The sequence below is a fragment of the Sorex araneus genome, chromosome 3 (genome assembly GCF_027595985.1).
Source record: "Sorex araneus isolate mSorAra2 chromosome 3, mSorAra2.pri, whole genome shotgun sequence".
Taxonomy (NCBI): Eukaryota; Metazoa; Chordata; class Mammalia; order Eulipotyphla; family Soricidae; genus Sorex; species Sorex araneus.
The window spans coordinates 167,646,929-167,668,479 of record NC_073304.1 but is presented as its reverse complement, the minus strand read 5'-3'; the positions used below and the strand labels follow the sequence as shown (position 1 = coordinate 167,668,479).

Genomic DNA, 21,551 nt, shown 5'->3' with positions numbered 1-21,551 from the left:
TTCGATCCCCAGCACCTGAGGGTCTCCAGAGTACTACAGGTGTCACCCCAACATGCCAAAGGGAAAAAAGAAAGACTCAGGAGGGTTAAAAGGTTTAAAAGCATTATCTGAACTCTCAGATGGGTCATTACATTTCTTTTTTCTTTCTAGCTGGCTTAGAAATTGCAATTGGAAACATCTCGGATAATACACTTCTGTAAACTTGCCTCTCAGGATAATACTAGATAACGGCTTACAAACATGTTGTCATTACAAACCATGGGAAATTGGCAAAATTAAAAGAGTCACAGGGTATATATTCAATACCAGAGAGAATTCTCTGCATCTCTGAATGGGAAATGACTGAAATTTCATTCCAGGGGGTAGAAATCCATGGGTGGAGTCACTCAGGACAAAGGTAGGTGATGGAGAGATCAAAAGTTAAATTGCCAACATGGAGATTGTGTATGGATCCAGGGAGCATTGGCCAAGAAGAAATCAGAACAGCCAACTACTGTTTGATTAGTATTTTTTTTTGTTTTTACTTTTGTCAACTTTATTTTTGGTCTAAGGTCCCAAGAGTCATCGCCAAGACCTCACCTCTCCTGCTTTATTCTGAGTGACTACAGCCATTCTCTTCTAGGAGTTTCATAATTTTAAGGCTTAAACTGGAGAAATAGTTCAGTGGGTTGGGCATTTGCCTTGCATGTCCTGGCTGGATTCGATCCAAAGCTCCCAAGATGGTCCTTCGAGTACCACCAAGAGTGATCCCTGAGTTCAAAGCCATTAGTAAGCTCTGAACCCAGCCAGTCATCCAAAACCCAAACCCAAAACCAAAACATCAAGTTCATTTCAACTTGATGAGTTGAAATGAACAACTCATCAAGAATATTCTATCCAGCTAGATAATCATTCAGATTGAAAGGAATGATGCAGTGACAGGCAACAGTTTAGGGAATTCATAGTCTTGCTACCAGTTTTGTAAGAAGTGTAGAAGTTGGGGCCGGAGCAATAAGTACAACTAGTGGAGCACTTGCCTTGCACGAGACTGACCTGGGTTCAGTACCCAGCATCCCATATGTTCTTCAAGCATTCCTGAGCACCATCGGGTGTTGACCCCCTCCCCCCAACAAAAAAAACAAAGTAAAAATAAGTGTTTAAGGAACTTCTTAACACAACTAGTCAAGAACAAATATCCTAAGGCTAAAATAAAATAAAAGACAGACCTCTCAGCACTTTGCCACTGAGGATGGCATTCACTCATAGCATTTACAGTTGCTTCTACTAGATTAAGAAAAATCTGTTTATTCCTAGCTTGCCAAGGGTTTTGTATTTTTTCAATAATGAATTAATGTTTTACTAATATTGAATGTGCTATGTCTATGCAGGTGAATTTCTTATCTGTATAAACTTTCTATTACAATCTTTTACTTATTAATTCAGATAGTTAAGCATTGTCCATAATAAAATGTTTTCTAGCTTAAAGTCAATAGTGCCTTTTATGGATAAAAATACACCTTACTTTTATAGGCCTATTCAGATTTGTCCTTAAAATTATAATTATGCTCTCCTTATTCTTACTGAATCATATATTTTAAATAAGATAGAATTATTAATGCTATTAAGTTCTTAAGTTATATGCCTATAAAAAATAAAGACATTTAAAAAAAATTTTATCAGCTTATTGATTTATAGTTTTATGGGATATCAGGAGTTTAGCTTTGTTCATCTATACATGTAGGTGTCACCACTTCCACATAATGTTCAAAAAGATCTCTCTTGGTCAGAGAGATAGAATAGGGCACTTGCCTTGCACTAGTAAATCTGGGGTTGATCTCTGGCACCCCATCTGGTCCTCTGAGCATCTCCAGGAATGAGCCCTGAGCATAGAGCCAGGAGTAAGCCGTGAGCATCACTATATGTAACTCCAAAAACAAAGATCTCTTCCATAGGTGGGATATAAAGAAACATAGTACAGAATAACAAATGGTCAAAACCATCAGAACTGAAGATTTTGTCTGTGGAATTGGGAGCTGGGGAGTGGCTGGGAGGGACCCTCAGGCCACTGGTAGAAGCAGGTTCTCTGGTGATGAGTGTGGTACTGGAATGATGTACTTGTGAAAAATATATTGAGTACTATTGTAAATTCCAGCACCTTAATTTACAAAAATAGCAACAAAGAGCCACGCCCACACCCCACAGCTGCCACCCTGGTCCAGTTTCACAACTAATCTTCAAAGAGACGCCATTTCATCGAGGAGACACATAGGTACACCAGTCTTAGGACTGAAAACTCTGGAGCGCCCCTGGGATAAGGGTGGGCTGGGAATCATCCCAGTGCTATAGATTGTGGAGCTCAGCGATGCCTCCAAATTCCACAATAGTAACAGCCCAGGAGGTGCACAGCAAATAAGATGGGGAAAGAGTATAGAAGCTAAGTAAGCTCAATTGGCAAAAACAGTAACGAAGAAGGCTCGACTAGCAACAAACCACTCAGAAAATTCTCAATGACTTTTAAACCCCCATTGTGAGAGAGAACAGTTTTCATACGCACACCCCCAAGCCTGCCCCCTTAGCAGGGTACAAAATAATTTATTCTATATTACCTGTTACAACAGGCTTTGGGGGGGGGTGGGGAGGAGGACTGGGGACCACGGAGGAGGGAAAGTCCCACGGATAGTGGGATTGGTGTTGGAACAGTGAATGCCTGAAACAACTATTAGGAACAACTTTGTAAGCCACAGTGTTTAAATAAAGTTTAAAAAATGGTAATAAAATTTTTTAAATTGTTTTGACTATTTAGAGTCTTTGGTCATTCCATACAAATGTTGGGACTGTTCTGAATTTCTGATTCTGAACATTTTGATAGGGATTTCATTGAGTTTTCACATTGCTTTGGATTATGGACATTTTCACAATATTTTAATTTAGGGATACGGAATATTTTTCCATTTCCCTGTGTCCTATTTTCAAAGATACAATTTTTTTATCAGCATCTGATCTTGGATTTCTAGTCTTTGTGACTACAAGGAGTTAAATTCTGTTATTTATGCCACCCTAGTAAAATAATATAGATCTGAATGATAACAGTGGCAACTGGAAAGTTTTATATGCTAGTATGTGCTGTGTTACCTACTAAAGTAAAAGTGTGAATTTACAGGATTTATTTTAAACTAAACAACAGCCCATCAAGAAATATTTCATTTTAAGCCAGAAGAGAGAAAAATCTAATGACATGGGAAATGAGAAATCAGAGAAACATGCAATTAGGCTTGAAAAATAAGACAAAGATGGTGGAAATAAGTTTATATTCTTCAACTATTTCATACTGTATAGTAAAAGAGCAAAATTCCCTAGCCAAAAAAAATCAGTTTGGAACAAAATTTTGAGCATGTATTTATTATGCAACTCAAGAATTCCCCTCCTGAACATTTATTCCACAAAAGGGAAGCTTTATGTTCATACAAAAGTCTCTATACAATTATTCATAAAAGCTTTTAACATATACCAAAACTTGGAAGCAACCAAAATGTTCCTAATACTTAAATCTACAAATGTGGCACAACACATAATCTAAAGCTATTTAGCAAAGACAAGAAAGAAACTACTGGTTCACACAACAGCTTTGGGGTAGGGAACATCCAGCTCACAGGCTATATAATATCCACAAGACGTGGCCAGACTCTGCTCTGTGACAAAACAGATACATGTGCTTCTTCTTGACTGCCTGCAGCCCATCTGCCTATCTTGTATGACCCACGAATAGTGCTCTTAATATGCAAGTGGCCCTTGACATAAAAAGGGTTTTGTACCCCTGTCCTGGATCTCAAAGACAGTGTATCCAGTGCATAAACCAACTTCAAGACAGGGCATCAGAGAGATAGTGCAGTGGGTACACTTACCGTGTACATGGCCAACCATAGTTCAGTCCCTAGGACTGCATATGGTTCCCCTAAACACCACCAGGAACAGACCCTGAGCCCAGAGCCAGGAGTAAACCCGGAGCACCACTGAGGCGGGGGTGGGGGGGAAATGCTCTCAAAAGATAGCACATGCAATGTGATTCTATTTATATAATAATCTATAAGTGACAAAAACCTATAAGACAGAAAGCAGCTTAATGACACCCAGATTAGGTCCGGAGAGGGGTAGGATGGCTCTGACTGAAATGGAGCTGATGGGATAGTTTCTACCTTGGTTCCAGAATCTGTGCACAAATCTACCCATGTTAGGTGACAGAGAATAATGACATGACATTATTCTCATGTCAAGTCTCTGGTTTTGATATTGCACTGTTGTCAGGAATGTTCTAAGCACAGGGGGAAACAGGATGAAGAGCAGAGGTCCTCACTCTGTTTTTTCTAAACTTCCTCAGAATCTATGATTGTTTCTTTTTGTTTTGTTTTGGTTTTGGGGGGTGGGGAGCACACCCAGCAGTACTTAGTACTTCTGGCTGCACTCAGGAATCACAGCTGGCCAGCTCCGGGACCTTATAGGATGCTGGGGCTCTAACCCAGGTCAATTGGTACAAGGCAAATGCCTTACACACTGTATTATCTCTCCAGCCTGTCATGATTATTTTTAAATGACAGTTCTCAGTCATTTGTGGAGTATAGAATAACATAACATGAGGCTGACACCCATGGACAGTAGACACAAGGGCCAGGGAATTTCCCCATAGCTGGAAACCTGCTTCATGAGTGGAGGGGAGAAGGCAGATAGAATAGAGAAGGGATCACTAAGAAAAATCAGTCGGGATGGGAGATGCATGCCGAAAGTAGATAATGGACCAAACATGATGACCTCTCAATGTCTGTGTTGCAAGTCATAATGCCCAAAAGTAGAGAGAGAGTATGGGGAATATTGTCTGCCATGGAGGCAGGGGGAGGGTGAGAAATGGGGGGTATACCGGGGATATTGGTGATGGGGAATGTGCACTGGTGGAAGGATGGGTGTTTGATCATTGTGTGATTGTAACCCAAACATGAAAGCTTGTAACCATCTCACGGTGATTCAATAAAATTTTTTTTTAAATTACAGTTCTGAGTGCTTCAAATAATCCTATTCATTTTTAAGTATTAAATAATTATGCCTTAGTCTGTACAGAGACAAATAGAAAACAAAGTAATATGGTTTGACATAAAGAAGAAAAAAAAAGGAAATTCCAGCAAGAAAAGGAAAAACAAACAAATGCACGACCAAAAATGAAAGCTTTTAAATAACAGGAAATGAGATGTCTTGTTACTTGTAGATAACAGGTTTTGAAAAGTGGTTCAAAATTTTTTTAACTTATGAAACTGTATCTCAAGGATTCCATGGCCTACAGCATAAGAAACAGGAAGAAAATTACACCAGATAGTCACAGTTGTTTGCTTAAAACTAGTGATTGTGGGGGCTGGAGAGAGGTAATACAGTGGAGAGTGTGCTTGCCTTGCATAGGGCTGACCAGGTTGGACCCCTGGCGTCCAAATAACCCCCCAAGTGCCACCAGGAGTTAATCCCAAACACTGCCTGTTGTGGCCCCCAAACAAAACAAAATTTAATTGCCTTATAAATAAATGTTGTTAGACAATGTTAATATTGAATTTTTATACGAATGTTTGAGAAGTTGAACTTCACAGTGGATAAAACAATAAAGCACAATATGGTAAGTCATAAAACATAAGTTTGGAGGCTGGAGAGATAGTGCAGCACATAAGACACTTGCCTTGCATATGCCCAACTGGGTTCAATCCCTGTCACTCCATAGGGTCTTCCGAGCCTCGCTGGGAGTAAACCCCAAGCACAGGGTCAGGAACAAACCCTGAGCACCACTGGGTGTGGCCCAAAAACCAAAAAGAAAAGAAAAGGGGGAATAATGAATGAGAAGAAAAGAATGGAAATTTGAAGAGGAAGAACCAGCTCCACAGAAAAACAATCTGCACTCCACCCATTGCCTGTCAGGCAAAGCATATAATCCTTCCCCTTTCTTTGATCTCTGAAAGGTCACCCACCCTCCAGTCTCCCACACGCTGTCCACCAACAGGTGGCGTCTCCTTTGGGGCATCTGGAGAGCCAGGCTTCCAAAGACTGACCAGATGGCATCACCATCGCGGGCATTTCTCCCTACGACTGGGAGGACCAACTAAGGACCAAGAGCTTTCCCTCCCAGAGCCACTGACAGCACATGAGAAAAGAGAAATCTTCCAGGAATTCCCAGATGAGAGAACCTTTGGGACTATTGGGGCATCTGTTTGCATTCAATATTACCTCAAAAAATATATGCCCCAAGATACTAAGAAACCAGGTGAGACTGAGCACATGATCACCAGTCACTCCTCAGGAAAGAAAAACATAATCTCGGCAGCCACAGGAGCAAGCAAGGCACACAGAGGAACCTTACCAGTGACGCAAGAGAAGTCACTAAAAAGTGTGAGTACACAAAACGACGGGACTGTCATTCCCACCTGTAATGCTGCCTGTGAGCACAGCAGGAACAGCTGCAGGTGGAACAAGTGGAGTGAGACTGTTTCTGCCACGATCTCGCATGAAAGAGGAGGAGAAGGAAAGTGAGGAGGGACCTGGGGTGCATATTGGGAGAAATGAACAGAATTCAAGGGGAACCCGTTCGTCCTGCCAACTAAAGTGCCGGGGAGAGGCTGGTTTGCACTGGGCTGCCGCTCAGAGATATTTTTCTAGTAACCAAACAGTGAAAGGGCACAAAGCTCCCTGGAGAGCAGCATATCAACGGTAGCTCGGAAGGGTGCATTAGTGAAGGAAAGAAGTCCCAAAATAGCTGGCATAACCAGTAATTTTCACTTTGATTTTTGGGTATCGTTGTCTGGGTGGAAGACGGTATTTAAGCTGCTCTGAATGTGGGAGAGAGCAAGGTGCTCGCGAATTATTCTGGAAAAGTCTCTGTAGAGATGGGTCTGAAGATCTGGCAGGGGCAGAGAGAAGTATATTGTATTACAAAGACAGGAGCAGAAAGGATTTTCATAAATGTGTTACTAAGTCGGAAGAGCAGAAAGGATTTTCACCTGCATCGGTGGGTGTGAGTGTATCTCTTTACACCTCTTGTGTGTCTTTTTCTTGTACACGCAGAGTTTTTGGAATAAGGATTTGTAATCGTTTCTTTGTTGGCACTGTTACGAGTCTGTGTCTGTAAACCAAGTTGTTCTCAACAGCTGCTTCTTGTTCCACATTACACTTCCACTACAATTTCCTTAACTGTTTAGTAGCTGCCTAAGAACCATAATCACGCACTGATATACAAGCAAGGGAAGTGAAATTGTGATCACTAATAAATAATAAAAAAATGAATATGTCTTTCATTGATGGTTGACACACAATGGGGCCATTATAAACAGTGTACTTTTATTTTCTTTATGTAGTGCTGAGGATCAAATTCAAGGACTTTATGCATGTGGCATGTGTTCTACTGCTGAACCAGACCCCCATCTTTTTATTGCATTTTTATCCAGGATTCTGGGCACCATAAGATTATGCATGAATATAATCAGTTTGGGGAGCAAAGTTGCAGGCTTCTTCTTAAAGCTTTCTTGCCTTAAGTCCCATTCTATCTATTGGAGAGGACATCTGGGACACAAACCTAAGGAGTGGTAAGGTCAGTGAAATAGCGCGAAGAGCTGGGCCGTGTGCTTCAGCACTTCCTGCTGTTGCTCCAAACCCAAATAAGACAAAGTGAAAAAGAACTGCATTCACAATTTCACTTCAAAAAATTAATACAACCACTAGGTGTTTTTTTTTCTTTTGTCTTTTTGAATCACACCAAGTGATGTTCAGGGGTTACTCCTGGATCTGCACTCAGGACTCACTCGTGACCGTGCTCGGGGAACCATGTGGGATGCTGGGGATTGAACCCGGGTTGGCCGTGTACAAGGCAGATGCCCTGCCTGCTGTACTATTGCTCTAGCCCTAAAGAGTGTTTCTGACCTAAGGAAAAAACAAGGTCCTGTGCTTCGTCCACTCTGGTAGCCTTCCAAGTCTCACTCACTCATCTGTCCAGAAGTGACAGTGCATGGGCATCCTGCTCATTCTCTGTTCTGGACCCCGAGAAGGATATTTTTCCTCTCTGGGTCCCATGGGTGAGAAATAAAACCTGCTACTACTTCAAGTTCCTCACTGGGTTCTTTCTGATCAGAAAGGGCTACTTTACACAACAAAACATTAAATGGTTCTTCAACTATATAACAAACTAGGGTATTTAAAATGTTAGAGAGAGAATCGTCCATATTGTTTTCCAAAAGGGCTGAACTAGCCGACATTCCCACCAGCAGTGTAGAAGGGTCCCTTTCTCCCCACATCCTCTCCAACAGCAGTTGCTTTTGTTCTTTTGGATGTGTGCTAGCCTCTGTGGTGTGAGGTGGTATCTCATGGTTATTTTGATCTGCATCTCTCTGATGATTAGTGATGTAGAGCACTTTTTCATGTGCCTTTTGGCCACTCCTATCTCTTCCTTGGTAAAGTTTCTGTTCATTTCTTCGCCCCATTTTTTGATGGGGTTGGATGTTTTCTTCTTGTAGAGTTCAACCAGTGCTTTATATACCCTTGATATCAACCCCTTATCTGATGGGTATTGTGTAAATATCCTTTCCCATTCTGTAGATAGTCTTTGTATTCTGGTCGCCGTATCTTTTGCGGTGCAGAAGCTTTTTAGTTTAATGTAGTCCCATTTGTTGATCTCTGTTTTTACTAGATTGCTTAGTTCCATGTCATTTTTGAAGATACCTTTATCTTCAATATCGTGGAGGGTTTTGCCGACCTTGTCTTCAATGTACCTTATGGTTTGTGGTCTGATGTTGAGGTCTACTACAGGTTGAGCTCCCATTTGACCCAGCAATACCACTGCTGGGAATATATCCCAGAAAAGCCAAAAAGTATAGTCGAAATGACATCTGCACTTATATGTTCATCACAGCACTGTTTACAATAGCCAGAATCTGGAAAAAACCTGAGTGCCCTAGAACAGATGACTGGTTGAAGAAACTCTGGTACATCTATACAATGGAATACTATGCAGCTGTTAGAAAGAATGAGGTCATGACGTTTGCATATAAGTGGATCAGCATGGAAAGTATTATGCTAAGTGAAATGAGTCAGAAAGAGAGAGACAGACATAGAAAGATTGCACTCATCTGTGGACTATAGAATAATAGACTATAAGACTAACACCCAAGAATAGTAGAAATAAGTACCAGGAGGTTGTCTCCATGGCTTGGAGGCTGGTCTCTCATTCTGAGCAACTCAGAGAAGGGAACACCAAGTAAAATGTGGTTGGAGGTCATGTGGGGGAAAGATGATGTGGGCCCAATATAGACTAGAGACTGAACACAATGGCCACTCAACACCTTTATTGCAAACCACAACACCTAATCAGAGAGAGAGAACAAAAGGGAATACCCTGCCATAGTGGCAGTGTGGGGTGGGGGGAGACGGGACTTGAGAGGTGGGGAGGGATGTTGGGTTTATTTGTGGTGGAGAATGGGCACTGGTGAAGGGATGGGTTATCGAACTTTGTAAGGGAGAAACATGAGCACAAAAATGCATAAATCTGTAACTGTACCCTCACGTTGACTCACTAATTAAAAATAAACTATTAAATAAAAAAAATAAAATAAATAAATAAATAAATAAATAAAATGTTAGAGAGAGAGAGAGAGAGAGAGAGAGAGAGAGAGAGAGAAGGGAAGTGCCTGTCAGCCTGTCATAGACAGGCTGGGGGAGGAGGGGCTGCGGGTGGCAGGAGGGAAACTGAGGATATTGGTGGTCAGAAATGTGCACTGGTGGAAGAGTAGGTGTTAGAGCATTATATGACTGAAACCCGACCATGAACAGCTTTGTAACTCAAAAGCTGTTTCAATTAAAATGTATTCAATTAATTGATTCAATTAAAAATTATTTATCTTGGAACAAAAGAACTATGCAGGTACTGCCTTGCTCATGTGACAAAATTTTTTTAAATAAATAAAATGTTAATGACTATACTTCAAGATATAGGATATATGATTGTGAAAAATAATTTTATATTTTCACATGACTATGGTCTGTGGGTACAGTTTCATGCAGCTTCAAATGTATATTTCCACAATACAATCTCCTTCAAAGTACCAATAACCTTCCACCATGGTCCATTTGGACCTCTTACACCTGGAGCCCCCCAACTCCACCACCCCCCCCACACACACACTCCTCTGGTAACCACAGTTCTCTGTCTGTGGTGTGATTCCACGGGTTTGTTTTCATTTGGTTTGCCTGTTTCCTTGTGCTGTATCTCTAGATCCTAGAAGAGTAAGATCAGATGGTTTTGTCTTCTTCCTCCTAACTTTGCTTGACAAACCCTCCTATTCCATCCATGTAACTGTAAAAAGGATGACTCCATTTTTCTTCATGATCAGCAATATTCCTTTGTGTTTGGTGCCACATTTTGTTCTTCTACTCAGCTGTTAGACACTATTTGTTACCAGGTCTTAGTCTTGAAAATAGCGCTGCAATGAACCTAGGTGTGCATATGTTTTGCATATGTTACATTCATGTTTGTGTTCTCTAGGGTTTGAGAATCTTATTTATTTATTTATTTATTTATTTTGCTTTTCGGGTCACACCCAGCAATGCTCAGGAGTTACTCCTGGCTTTGCGCTCAGGAATTACTCCTGGCGGTGCTTGGGGGGACCATATGGGATGACAGGGATCAAACTCGGGTCAGCCGCGTGCAAGGCAAACGCCCTACCCGCTGTGCTATCTCTCTGGCCTCGAGAATCTTATTTATTCTTTCAATATAACAGTTCGCTATACCATTTACTCTGAATAATTTGATTGGCTGCTTTGTTATTGATTTCTGTGTGCAAGGCAGATGCCCTGCCTACTGTTTATAACACACAATGGGGTTGTTATAAAGAGTGGACTTTTACTTTCTTTATGTAGTGCTGAGGATCAAACTTCCTTCCTTTACTTGCTTTGGGGATTGTGTTGTTCTTGATCCAGTTTCACAAACAGTAAAGGTAAGTGGTTTACTTAAACTTCGATTTCGTGACATAAGCCTGACAAAAGCAGTGCTTTTTCTGATAGTTTGTCTTTAGTCTCACTTGATTTAAGAAATCATTCTATTTCTTTGATTTCCTCGTTGACCCAATGGTTGCTTAAAACTGTTTCACTTCCATATGTTAGAGGCTTTTCATAGCACTCTTCATAAACTTAGTTTCTACTGCATGGCATTGTGGTCTGAAAAAATATTTGATATAACTTCCATTTTCATGACTTTATAGACACTTGGTGTAGTTTTCTTTAGCTCCTTCATTTCAACTTGACTGAGTTCTTTCATTTCTTCCATCAGACCTTCTTCAAATTTATTGATTCTATGTTCGGTTGATTTTTTTTCCAGATCATTAATTAGAGAGATATGTTGCTCTCAAGTTGTCTTCAAACGGTTTTTCTTAAAACCCGATGTAGCTGAGAATCCTCTTCCGGGGCTTTCGTCCCTGCCCACTGATTCCACTGAATTCCTTTGTGTGTTGCTCGTGCTTCTGTGTCATCTGTGGGGTTCCCAGGTCTCCAAGTCATCTCCCCTGTAGGGAGGCGTGAGGATGGGGGAGTCGCTCCATGTGTGGCGTGCAGATCCAGCTACGGGAGGCTGTAGGAGACATTTGTCTCCTACAACTAATCTTCCTGTGTCACAATGTGTGACCCCGATACAAACCGGAGGCAGGCTCTCTTGGCGTACCCTCATCGCCAGTCTGTCTTCCCACTGGGTTTGGGCGTGCTGTGGGAGCAGAGGAAAGGGGCACCTTCCGGAGGAAGTGCAATGCCTGCGTTGCTGGGTGTGTTCTCTTGTAACCAGGCAAGCAGCCCACACGGTCCCGGGAAGCACCTTTGCTTTACTTTGCCAGTGCGACTGGAGGCTTGAAAACATCTGAGTCATTTCCATAGTTTCTACCTGTGCTTTTCTGAATGTGCCTTATGGATGCATTCATAACATGCCTAATCTATTTTGAATTGACTTTTGTGATGATTCAGTATCGCTTTTTTGCATGTGACTAACTAGTTTTCCCATTACCATTTCTTAAAGACACGTTTGTTCCTCTATTTTTTAATGCTATTGACTCTTCATCATCAAATAACTGCCCAGGTAATAGAGAGATAGTCCAGGGGTCAATGTGCTTGCTTTGCAATCCACGAGTCCCATACAACATCTAGCACCTATACGGTCCCCTGAGCACTCCCGGGAGTGATCCTTGAGCACAGGATCAGGAGCTATCTTTGCACACAGCCAGGTATGGCCCAACCCCATCACCCCCAAGTAATAATAATTATCCCAATACGGGTGTTTGCTTCTAGGCTCTCAAATACAACAAAGAGTTTTCCCAACCACACAGGTAGTAGGCAGGCCACCCAGATGGAAGTCAACCCAGGTAATAGCTCTCTTCCTTTCTGAACTCCTGTGAGTTTCCAAAGAAAAGGACATGGGCACACAGGGGACTCCAGCATTCAGTGGCCGAGAGCCCCCTCCCCAGGCCAGAGGACAGAAGGGTGGAGGAACGGAGAAACAGAGACGGGGCCCCAGGTCGGTCTGTAAATAGTTTATTTCTCTCTCCTCCCAGCACAGTCTGACCTCTGCCCTTAGGGCACAATCATAGTCGCAGTTGTGGTCGTAGCCCCAGTCACCCTAGTTCCATCATTCCAGTCTCCCCATAAACCGCAAAGTCCTCTACTTCATTATATTTTCTTCCTCGCCTCGTTGTAGTCTCATAGGCTTCTACTTCCAGCCATCGTCATCATCTAGTCCTCCTTCTAGACCTCAAAGTCCCAAAGTCTCAGTTCTCAACTTCCTAGTCATCAACTTTCTCGTCCCCTCTTACCTCTTATGGCAGCGTTATATAGAAATCATGAAGGGACGGGATACACAACGGTGGGGTTGAACATTGTCAAAAAAACAAACAGAGGTAAAGCCACTCTCTTAGGAAAGTAACTCAAGGACAAAATTTCATCTGAGGGTTCAGCACTCCAAATTACTACGAGATTTGCTCAAGGACAAGATTCCATCCAAGGTGTATTGATTTCTCCTTCCCTCGGCTAGTAATCCATTTAAACAATCATAGCAAATTTACTTCTTATAATATTTCTAGTCATTTTTTATGAACACACTTAGATATATATTAAGAGATATATTAAGCTTAAGGGCTGAAGCGACAGCACAGCGGTTGGGCTTTTGCCTTTCACAGGGCCAACCTGTGTTCGATTCCTCCGCCCTCTCGGAGAGCCCGGCAAGCTACTGAGAGTATGGAGCCCGCACGGCAGAGCCTGGCAAGCTACCCATGCGTATTGGATATGCCAAAAACAGTAACAATAAGTCTCTTATTGTTAGAGTAGACTTAAGAATAAGTCTCTCAATGAGAGACGTTACTGGTGCCCGCTCAAACAAATCGATGAGCTGTGATGACAGTGATTAAGCTTAAAGGTTGGTTCTTCAACATCTGCACATGTATTTTCATTGCAGCACTGTTTACAATAGCCAGAATCTGGAAAAAACCCGAATGCCCCAAAACGGATGACTGGTTGAGGAAACTTTGGTACATCTATACAATGGAATACTATGCAGCTGTTAGAAAAAAGGAAGTCAAGAATTTTGTAGTTAAGTGGATGGGCATGAAAAGTTTCATGCTGAGTGAAATGAGTCAGAAAGAGAGAGACAGACATAGAAAGACTGCACTCATCTATGGTATATAGAATATCAGAGTGGGAGACTAATACCCAGGAACTGTAGAAATAAGTACCAGGAGGTTGACCCCACGGCTTCGAGGCTGGCCTCACGTTCCGGGGAAAGGGCAACTCAGAGAAGCGATCACCAACTATATTGTAGTCGAAGGCCATGTGGGGGAAGGGAGTTGCGGGCTGAATGAGGGCTAGAGACTGAGCACAGCGGCCACTCAACACCTTTATTGCAAACCACAACAGCTAATTAGAGAGAGAGAACAGAAGGGAATGCCCTGCCACAGTGGCAGGGTGGGTTGGGGGGGAGATGGGATTGGGGAGGGTGGGAGGGATGCTGGGTTTACGGGTGGTGGAGAATGGGCACTGGTGAAGGAATGGGTTCCCGAACTTTGTATGAGGGAAGTATAAGCACAAAAGTGTATAAATCTGTAACTGTACCCTCACGGTGATTCTCTAATTAAAAATAAATAAATTATTAAAAAAAAAAGGTTGGTTCTTCCTTCGCTATATATTCCAGGTCACAGTCCTCAGGCCAGGCTAGTCTTTCCTAACTCTAACAGGGTCCTTATTCAGTTGCGCCTTTTGGGATCATGACAGAGTTTGTTCCATTATCATGCTCTTAACTTATTATACTTGTTTCTTAAAACTTTGTTCATTTATTTATTTTTAATTTATATTTTGGCTTTTTGGGTCACACCTGGTGATGCTTAGGGGTTACTCCTGGCTTTACACTCAGAAATTATTCCTGGCAGTGCTTGGGGGACCATATGGAATGCTGTGAATTCAACCTGGGTGAGCCGCAAGCAAGGTAAATGTCCTACCCACTGTGCTATTGCTCCAGCCCCAATTAATTGTACTCATGATGCTTAGCTTGTCACCTTTAGATGCCAGGGTAGCTTACAACTTGCCCTGGGTCCATTCAGTTCCTTTGTTGGGACCCTGCTTTTGGAGTGCTAGGAACTAAGGACAACTGAGGCTTAAGTCAGTAAATCTGGATGCCCATAAGTAAATATTATTTGGAGTCCATTAATTCTCAAGTTACAAAGCATAGAATGAACTGTCTTCCTGTGTCTACACAAAAAGGACATTGCTAAATAAACCATGCCAATGACATAAAGGGAAGAGAAAAGCAATATAGGATTATTAGTGCCTGATGGAATTGGGTGTGCCTCGGGGGCACTGTTGGGGGAGTAACTCAATAAACCTTAAGCTCCCTGCAGGAGGAACAAGGACAAACCCATCTTATCCAACAACCCCCCATGGCCTCCCCCACACACACAAATGGATACTACTGTCTTGACGGCTCCTGCTGTGTTTGCGTTTGCTCAAAATAATTTTAATGCCAACAGGGCCTGTTTGGGGTTGCCCTTCTTTGGGAGAGATGAAGACATTTCTGACTGAATGGCTATCTCTGTCTCTGCCTTTTTGTGGGGAGCCAAAGAGAGTTCAAGGAAATGCCACGGTCAGTCTTTTCCAGGGAGAAGATGAGAACAGTCCCCTGAAGGGTCCTCACAGTATCGGACAGTACCTGCATGCCCGGGACCTCAGAATGCCCAGTGAACTATGTCAACCAGTGTCCAGTAGACTGGAGCATCTCTGCTCAGGACAGCTTCTGACCACCCCCAGCAGCCCAGTCTCTCTCAAGGGTCTCTTCAGCTTGTGCCTTCCTCTGCCTTTGCTCTATGTGGCATACAGTCTCCTCCCAGCACAGCCCAGACAGCATTGGTCTTGCTCACTGGACCCCTTCACTCGCCCTATTGGTTCCACTCTCTCCCCTTGCCTTGCCGCCACTTCTGTAAGTATGGAACACCAAATCCACTAACAAACACTTGCAAGTGTTTTCTTTGGCGTCATTATATTTGAACTGAAAAAAAAATTCAGTATGCACAATGCACTTCCACTAATAAGGGCATGGTGGATTGGAGGAGCCTCAGTGTGCCCATCCTGGTGATGTGTGTGCCTTAGGGGAGGTCAGGACTGGGCGGTTCTGCACTAGCTCCCTGCAGGGTTGACAACAGCTAAACTAAGAGAGCTGTGTAAGAGCTCCTAAATGCAATCAAAATTATATGTTAAAAATATGTGTACTGCTTAAACATACGATGCCAACTATTTCCCATGTGAGAAAATTGTTAGGGAATATCTCATAATACCTCACTGGCAGACCTCCACTACCTCCACTACCCAGCCACCACCACGCGCCAGGACGCTTTCCGGACCACGCGGCCGAGCCTCACTCATGAGTGAAGCACACTGAACCAGGTAAAGCAGAACTTTTAGACCTTATACTCCAGAATCAATGGGAATGGGAAAATCCTACAATCTCCAGCGCCCTGCCCCAGGGATAAAACCCATATGACCCACCCTACCAGAGCCAGATAAATACCTCACTGGCAGACCTCCACTACCTCCACTACCCAGTCACCACCACACTCCAGGATGCTTTCTGGACACAGCATACATAGAACACTTAATGCCCATTTTTCATAATTTCCGCACCATATTTGATGGGCTTCAAATATGGTCTGAACCATGGAAACACCAGTAAGGGCAATTAGAGGCCGCCCTTAAAGCCTTCATCCCTCTCGGAGAGCCCAGCAAGCTACCGAGAGTACCCCACCCAGAGCCTGGCAAGCTACCCATGGCATATTCAATATGCCAAAAACAGTAACAACAATGGTCCTCATTTACCTGACACCAAAAGAGCACACAATACGGCAGCATTAAGAAGGATGAGCAAGGAGAGGCTGATCAACTCTCAGGGACAAACTAGACTGCCATAACGAAGGAGTAAAATGACTGTCTGTCCTTTCAACGCACGTATGCTGGCATCAGAAGCATCCATCGAGGACCTGATGGTGCAAGCACAGAAGATCAACTATGACATCATTGGTCTGACTGAAACGAAAAGGCATCAATCATATCACACCATTTTCAACACTGGAGAACTATTCCTTGGAACATGCAACAACAGAGGCATCAATGGTGTCGGTGTCCTTGTCAACACAAACTTGGCCATGAGCATTGATTCATTCGAATGCCTAACAACCCAAATCAGATGATTACACTTGAATAGAGGTGGTTCACTGCTAGCAGTTTCTATCTTCGTGGTCTACACACCAACATCCAACTACGATGAAGAAGAAACTGAGAAGTTCTACATGGAGCTGGAGAAGTTCTATGAAGAAGACCACACCTTCTACAAGATCATTGTTGGTGATTTTAATGCCAAGACAAGACTGAGAAGGTCGCCCAAAGAACTCCACGTTGGGTCCCATGGACTAGAATGGAATGAACAGGGTGAGAGACTGTCTGAGTTCATCATGTCGACCAAGATCATCCATGGGAACTCACAGTTCCAGAAGGCCGAATCTAAACGTTGGACATGGGAGTCTCTCAGTGGACAGTTCCACAACGAAACTGACCACATCATATTTCAACCAAAGGTTTTGCCTGACTGATGTCGCTATTGTCCTAGAATTCCAAACGGGATCACACCACCATCTCCTTCATGCAAGATTCTACTTCACAGAGCGGGGAGAAAGGGCTGCAAAGTTTAAGTTTAAGAAGAGAACTCCCAGAATGACCACCAACTGGGAGCTCTTTGGCACTATTGTAGCAATGTGGGAAGATGCCATCGCTGACAACATCGACGAGGAATACGATTGACTGGTTCAGCACCTCCATGATTTGTGCGAAAAATGCCAAGAGTGGGAAAGCCACAGATGCCTGTCTTCGGAAACTCTCGAGCTCATTAGCCAACGTGGTTTGGCATAAGCCTCAGGCAACAACAAGCTAACATCCAAGCTCTCAAAGCAGAGAAGCAATAAAAGAAGACCTCAAAGAGAGAAGAGCAGCAGTGTTGGCTGATGTGGCAGAAGCAGGGAAAAGTATTTGCAATGCTCACCTATCCTTTGCCAACTGCAAGACCAAGATGACTGCCCTCTGACGTCCTGATGGATCTAGCACATCTTCCAGAAAGGCAATGGAGAGGATTATTCACGACTTCTACTCAGATCTCTTTGACAGCCCACATACCAAATTCCGCAGGATGGATATGTCGTTCCCAACGTCCTCCCTTCAGAAATCCAACATGCCACTTTGTCAGTAAAGACACGTACATCACCCGGTCCAGACAAGGTCTGACCTGAACACCTGAAGAATCTGCTGCCAGTACTCATCAATACAGTGGCTTGGCTCTTCACATGCTACCTGCCTGAATGCAATGTTCTGTCTCAGTGGAAAACCAGCAGGACTGTTCTGTTGTACAAGAAGGGAAACATCCACGACATCAGCAACTATCGCCCAATCTGCCTGTTATCCGTCGTCTACAAGTTGTTCACTCAAGTCATCCTGAATAGAATAGGCAAAACACTAGATGAAGGACAACTATGCAAGCAAGCTGGGTTCCGAAAAAGATTCAGCATGATCAACCATATCCACATGGTGACCAAACTTATCGAAGTTTCGCAAGAGTTCAAGATGCTGCTCTGTCTAATGTTCATTGATTTAAAGAAGGCCTTTGGTTCTGTTGACACTGAAGCAGTCATCGAAGCCCTAGCTAAGAAAATGCGTTCAAACTCAGTACATCAAGATCCTCCGCGAGCTATATTACAGATTCGCCACAAGGATCTCAACATTCTACAAGGAAGTGATCATTGATGTAAAGAGAGGGGTTCGGCAGGGTGATACCATTCCACCGAAACTCTTCAGTGCCACCCTTGAGAACATCATGCAAAGACTGGAATGGGAAGGAATGGGAGTGAAGATAGATGGTCGGCAACTGCACCACCTCCACCTCGCTGATGATATTGTTCTCATAACACCAAACATTAGCCAAGCAGCACAAATGCTGGCTGACTTGGACCGCAAGTGTGGAAAGGTCGAAATGAAGCTGAATCTCACGAAGACAATGTTCATGAAAAACGAACTAGTCCCTGACGTTCCATTTGCTCTCAATGGAATGAACATCTCCAAATGCAGCAGCTATGTGTACCTGGGTCGAGAACTCAACATGAGAAACGACTTGGTGCCAGAACTGTGCAGGAGGAAGAGAGCAGCATGGAATGCCTTCAAGAGTGTCGAAGAAGTGGTTTAGAAGACGAAGAAACTCTGGCTCTGGGCACATCTTTTCGACTCCACCATTCTTCCTGCACTAGCATATGCCTCAGAGACCTGGGCCCAATGAAAACAGGATGAGAACGCTATTCTGGTATCCCAAAGAGGAATCGAAAGAGCTATACTAGCAGTATCGTGTTTCACTCAAGTGAGAGAAGGAATCTGGAGTTCTGACCTCCGTCAAAGGTCAAGAATCAGGGACGCTGTCTCATTTTCGAAGGCGTCAAAAATCAGATGGGCCGGACATGTAATTCGATTCAGAGATGACCACTGGACTAGAGCTGTTACCGACTGGATTCCACGAGACATCAAAAGACCGCGTGGCCGCCCACCAACGAGATGGTCAGACTTCTTAGTCAAAACCCTGAATGAACTATTTGAGGCTCTTCCTGTTCCTGGATCAAACAGATATTATTGGGCTACACTAACACACGACAGGGACAAATGGAGACGTTACTAACACCTGCTCGAGCAAATTGAGGATCAATGGTATGACATGTGATACAAGTAATCTCATAATTCATGCACTACAAAACTCAGTTGAAAGGGATCAGGCTCTACCGTGTTGGGTGAGGGAGAGAGTCCTCACCTCAGGAGTTTTATGACCGATTTTGTGCCCTATTAATCATGCTAATGGTTCACTCTGAGAAGTGTGGAGTTTCCATGGATATACAATAAACGTGGTCTGAAAGTCAGGACTGATTTTTAAATGTTGTCATTCAGATATGTGTGTTGGGTACGATGCTAGGTATTGGCCATACAAAGCTACAATAATTATCCCAATTCTTTAGCATTTGGGTAATGAGACTTTGAGGGGAGTGCCGGGGGGAGTAAACACACCCAGCCATTCTCAGGGCTTACTCCTGGTTCTGTGCTCAGGGATTTCTCCTGTGGGGCTCAGAGAACTGTATGTGGTGACAGGGATTGATTTGGGGTGAGTCACTTGCGGGAAAGACTGCTTCCAAATTTCAGCTAACCATCAGGTCCAATCTCACCCCTAGTTAGCACAAAAAACATTCCATAAGGCTGTGGTTGGTGACACAGCATATTCTTATGATCTGTCCTGTCTTTTCCCCAAAGACAGGCTAATTTTCTGTTTCTCACTGTCCTTTGCGATCAGTGGCACACTGAACAAATGAGCAAAGAGAGCGTAGATAAGGGATCTTTGACTCCCATTTTCAGGTTCTGGAAGGAGAAAAACTGTCCCGTCCCGTGGGACTAAGTTATTCCAGGGTCTGAAGAGGCGCTACCTGAAATAGCAAGGGCGAGAAAGAAGAGGGAGACCAAGCAAGGAACTGTTGTCAAGGTCTCGTTTATTGAAGGAAAGTATACAGAATATATAGGCTGAGGGGCAAGGCTTTTGCGAGGGGGTCAGGGTGGATCACGCGGGGCATTCGCGGGGCATTTGCGTAAGGGGGATCAGCAGACTGGAACATGATATGCCTGTCATCTTTGTGGGTTTCGCCCTTGGTACAGGATGTCTGTTTGGTAGGCACTCCCTGTCTGGGGAAATGGCTAAGTTCTCCTTTTCCTAGGGTCCCGGTCCCCCACAGAAAACTGTTGGAATATAGCTCTAAATATGTTAGGCCTGACTTTGGTTTGTCCTTGCTCCCCTTGCCCCAAGGAGCTTAGGTTTATCAGTCACACCCATCAAAGTGCTCCCGAGTCACTCCCATTCCTTTGTTTATCTGCAACCACTTCTACCAGTTTATCTGCTCTTCCTCTAATCAAACTCTGTTAATTGGTAAGGTCAGAACTTCCTAGGACACTGAATATTATAACATTGCCTTTCTCTCCTCTTTATGCCTTTTGAATAATTTACTTTAAATCTATGTCTTTTTTGTATAGACACAAGAAGACAATATTATGTTTTTGTAACTTGGGACTTAATTGGCCTCGAATATTATTCCCTCCCGGGCATCTGCTTTCTCCACTTAAGCCTCAGTTGCCCTCAGTTCCTAGCACCCCAAAAACAGGGTCCCGACGAGGGACAGGAAGGATCCAGGGCAAGCGGTGAGTTATGTGCTACCCTGGCATCGAGATGGGCCTGGCCAAAGTGCTTAATTCTTAACTATAAGTTAAGAGCTTGATCATAGACAAATGCTGTCATGATCCAAAAGTAATGATGAGACTAGGACCCTGCTAGGGATAGGAAAGACTGTTCTGGCCTGAGCAATGTAGTCTGAGATTGAGATGGCCCTAGGAGAGCAATTCTATAAGCTTTAATGCATCTCTTATTGTGTCCATACAAAATGATTAATATTATGAATTCTTATATGTTTGCTGGCTGAGGAGAAGAGAAACACATTCATGGGACTCTGCCCTTGGATGGATCCTCCTGCTGAAAGAGAGATTCTGTCCTAGTGAAGGCATTCCCCTAAGGGATAGAACTTTACCCCCTATGGATTGTAACCACACCTTTGCATAAGCCCCAGGCTGCTGGGGGATGCGGGAGATTTAAGGTAGCTGTGTGAGGGGGAAAGGGGAGAGTTCCAGTGGAGAGTGTATAGAGGGAAGATCGGAATAAACTGCGAGTGAGACCAACCATCTTGGCTCCGTTCCTTCCTTCGCCTGCCTCGTCATTGCCATCAACCTCCCCGGGGTGCGGGAAGCGGCCAGAGGCTACCGAACTCGGGTGGTGGGAGAGAGAGCTCTGCTGCCTAGGCTCTGTGCCTGGCTCGGTGCGGTGAGGCGCTCTCGCCCATGCCTTTCTTTTTATTTTTGTGTTTTACACAGAAAACAATAATCCT

The 21,551-nt window shown here is 43.5% G+C and overlaps 1 protein-coding gene across 1 annotated transcript; it reads left to right on the top strand.

Annotated features, from left to right (window-relative positions):
• Positions 1-16,478: 16,478 nt before the first annotated feature.
• LOC129403502 (uncharacterized) lies at positions 16,479-20,040 on the top strand. Its single transcript, XM_055132176.1, has 3 exons — positions 16,479-16,722; positions 18,357-18,742; positions 19,984-20,040. The coding sequence occupies exons 1-3, from the start codon at positions 16,479-16,481 to the stop codon at positions 20,038-20,040; spliced, it is 687 nt and encodes a 228-aa protein (XP_054988151.1).
• The last annotated feature ends 1,511 nt before the right edge of the window (positions 20,041-21,551 follow it).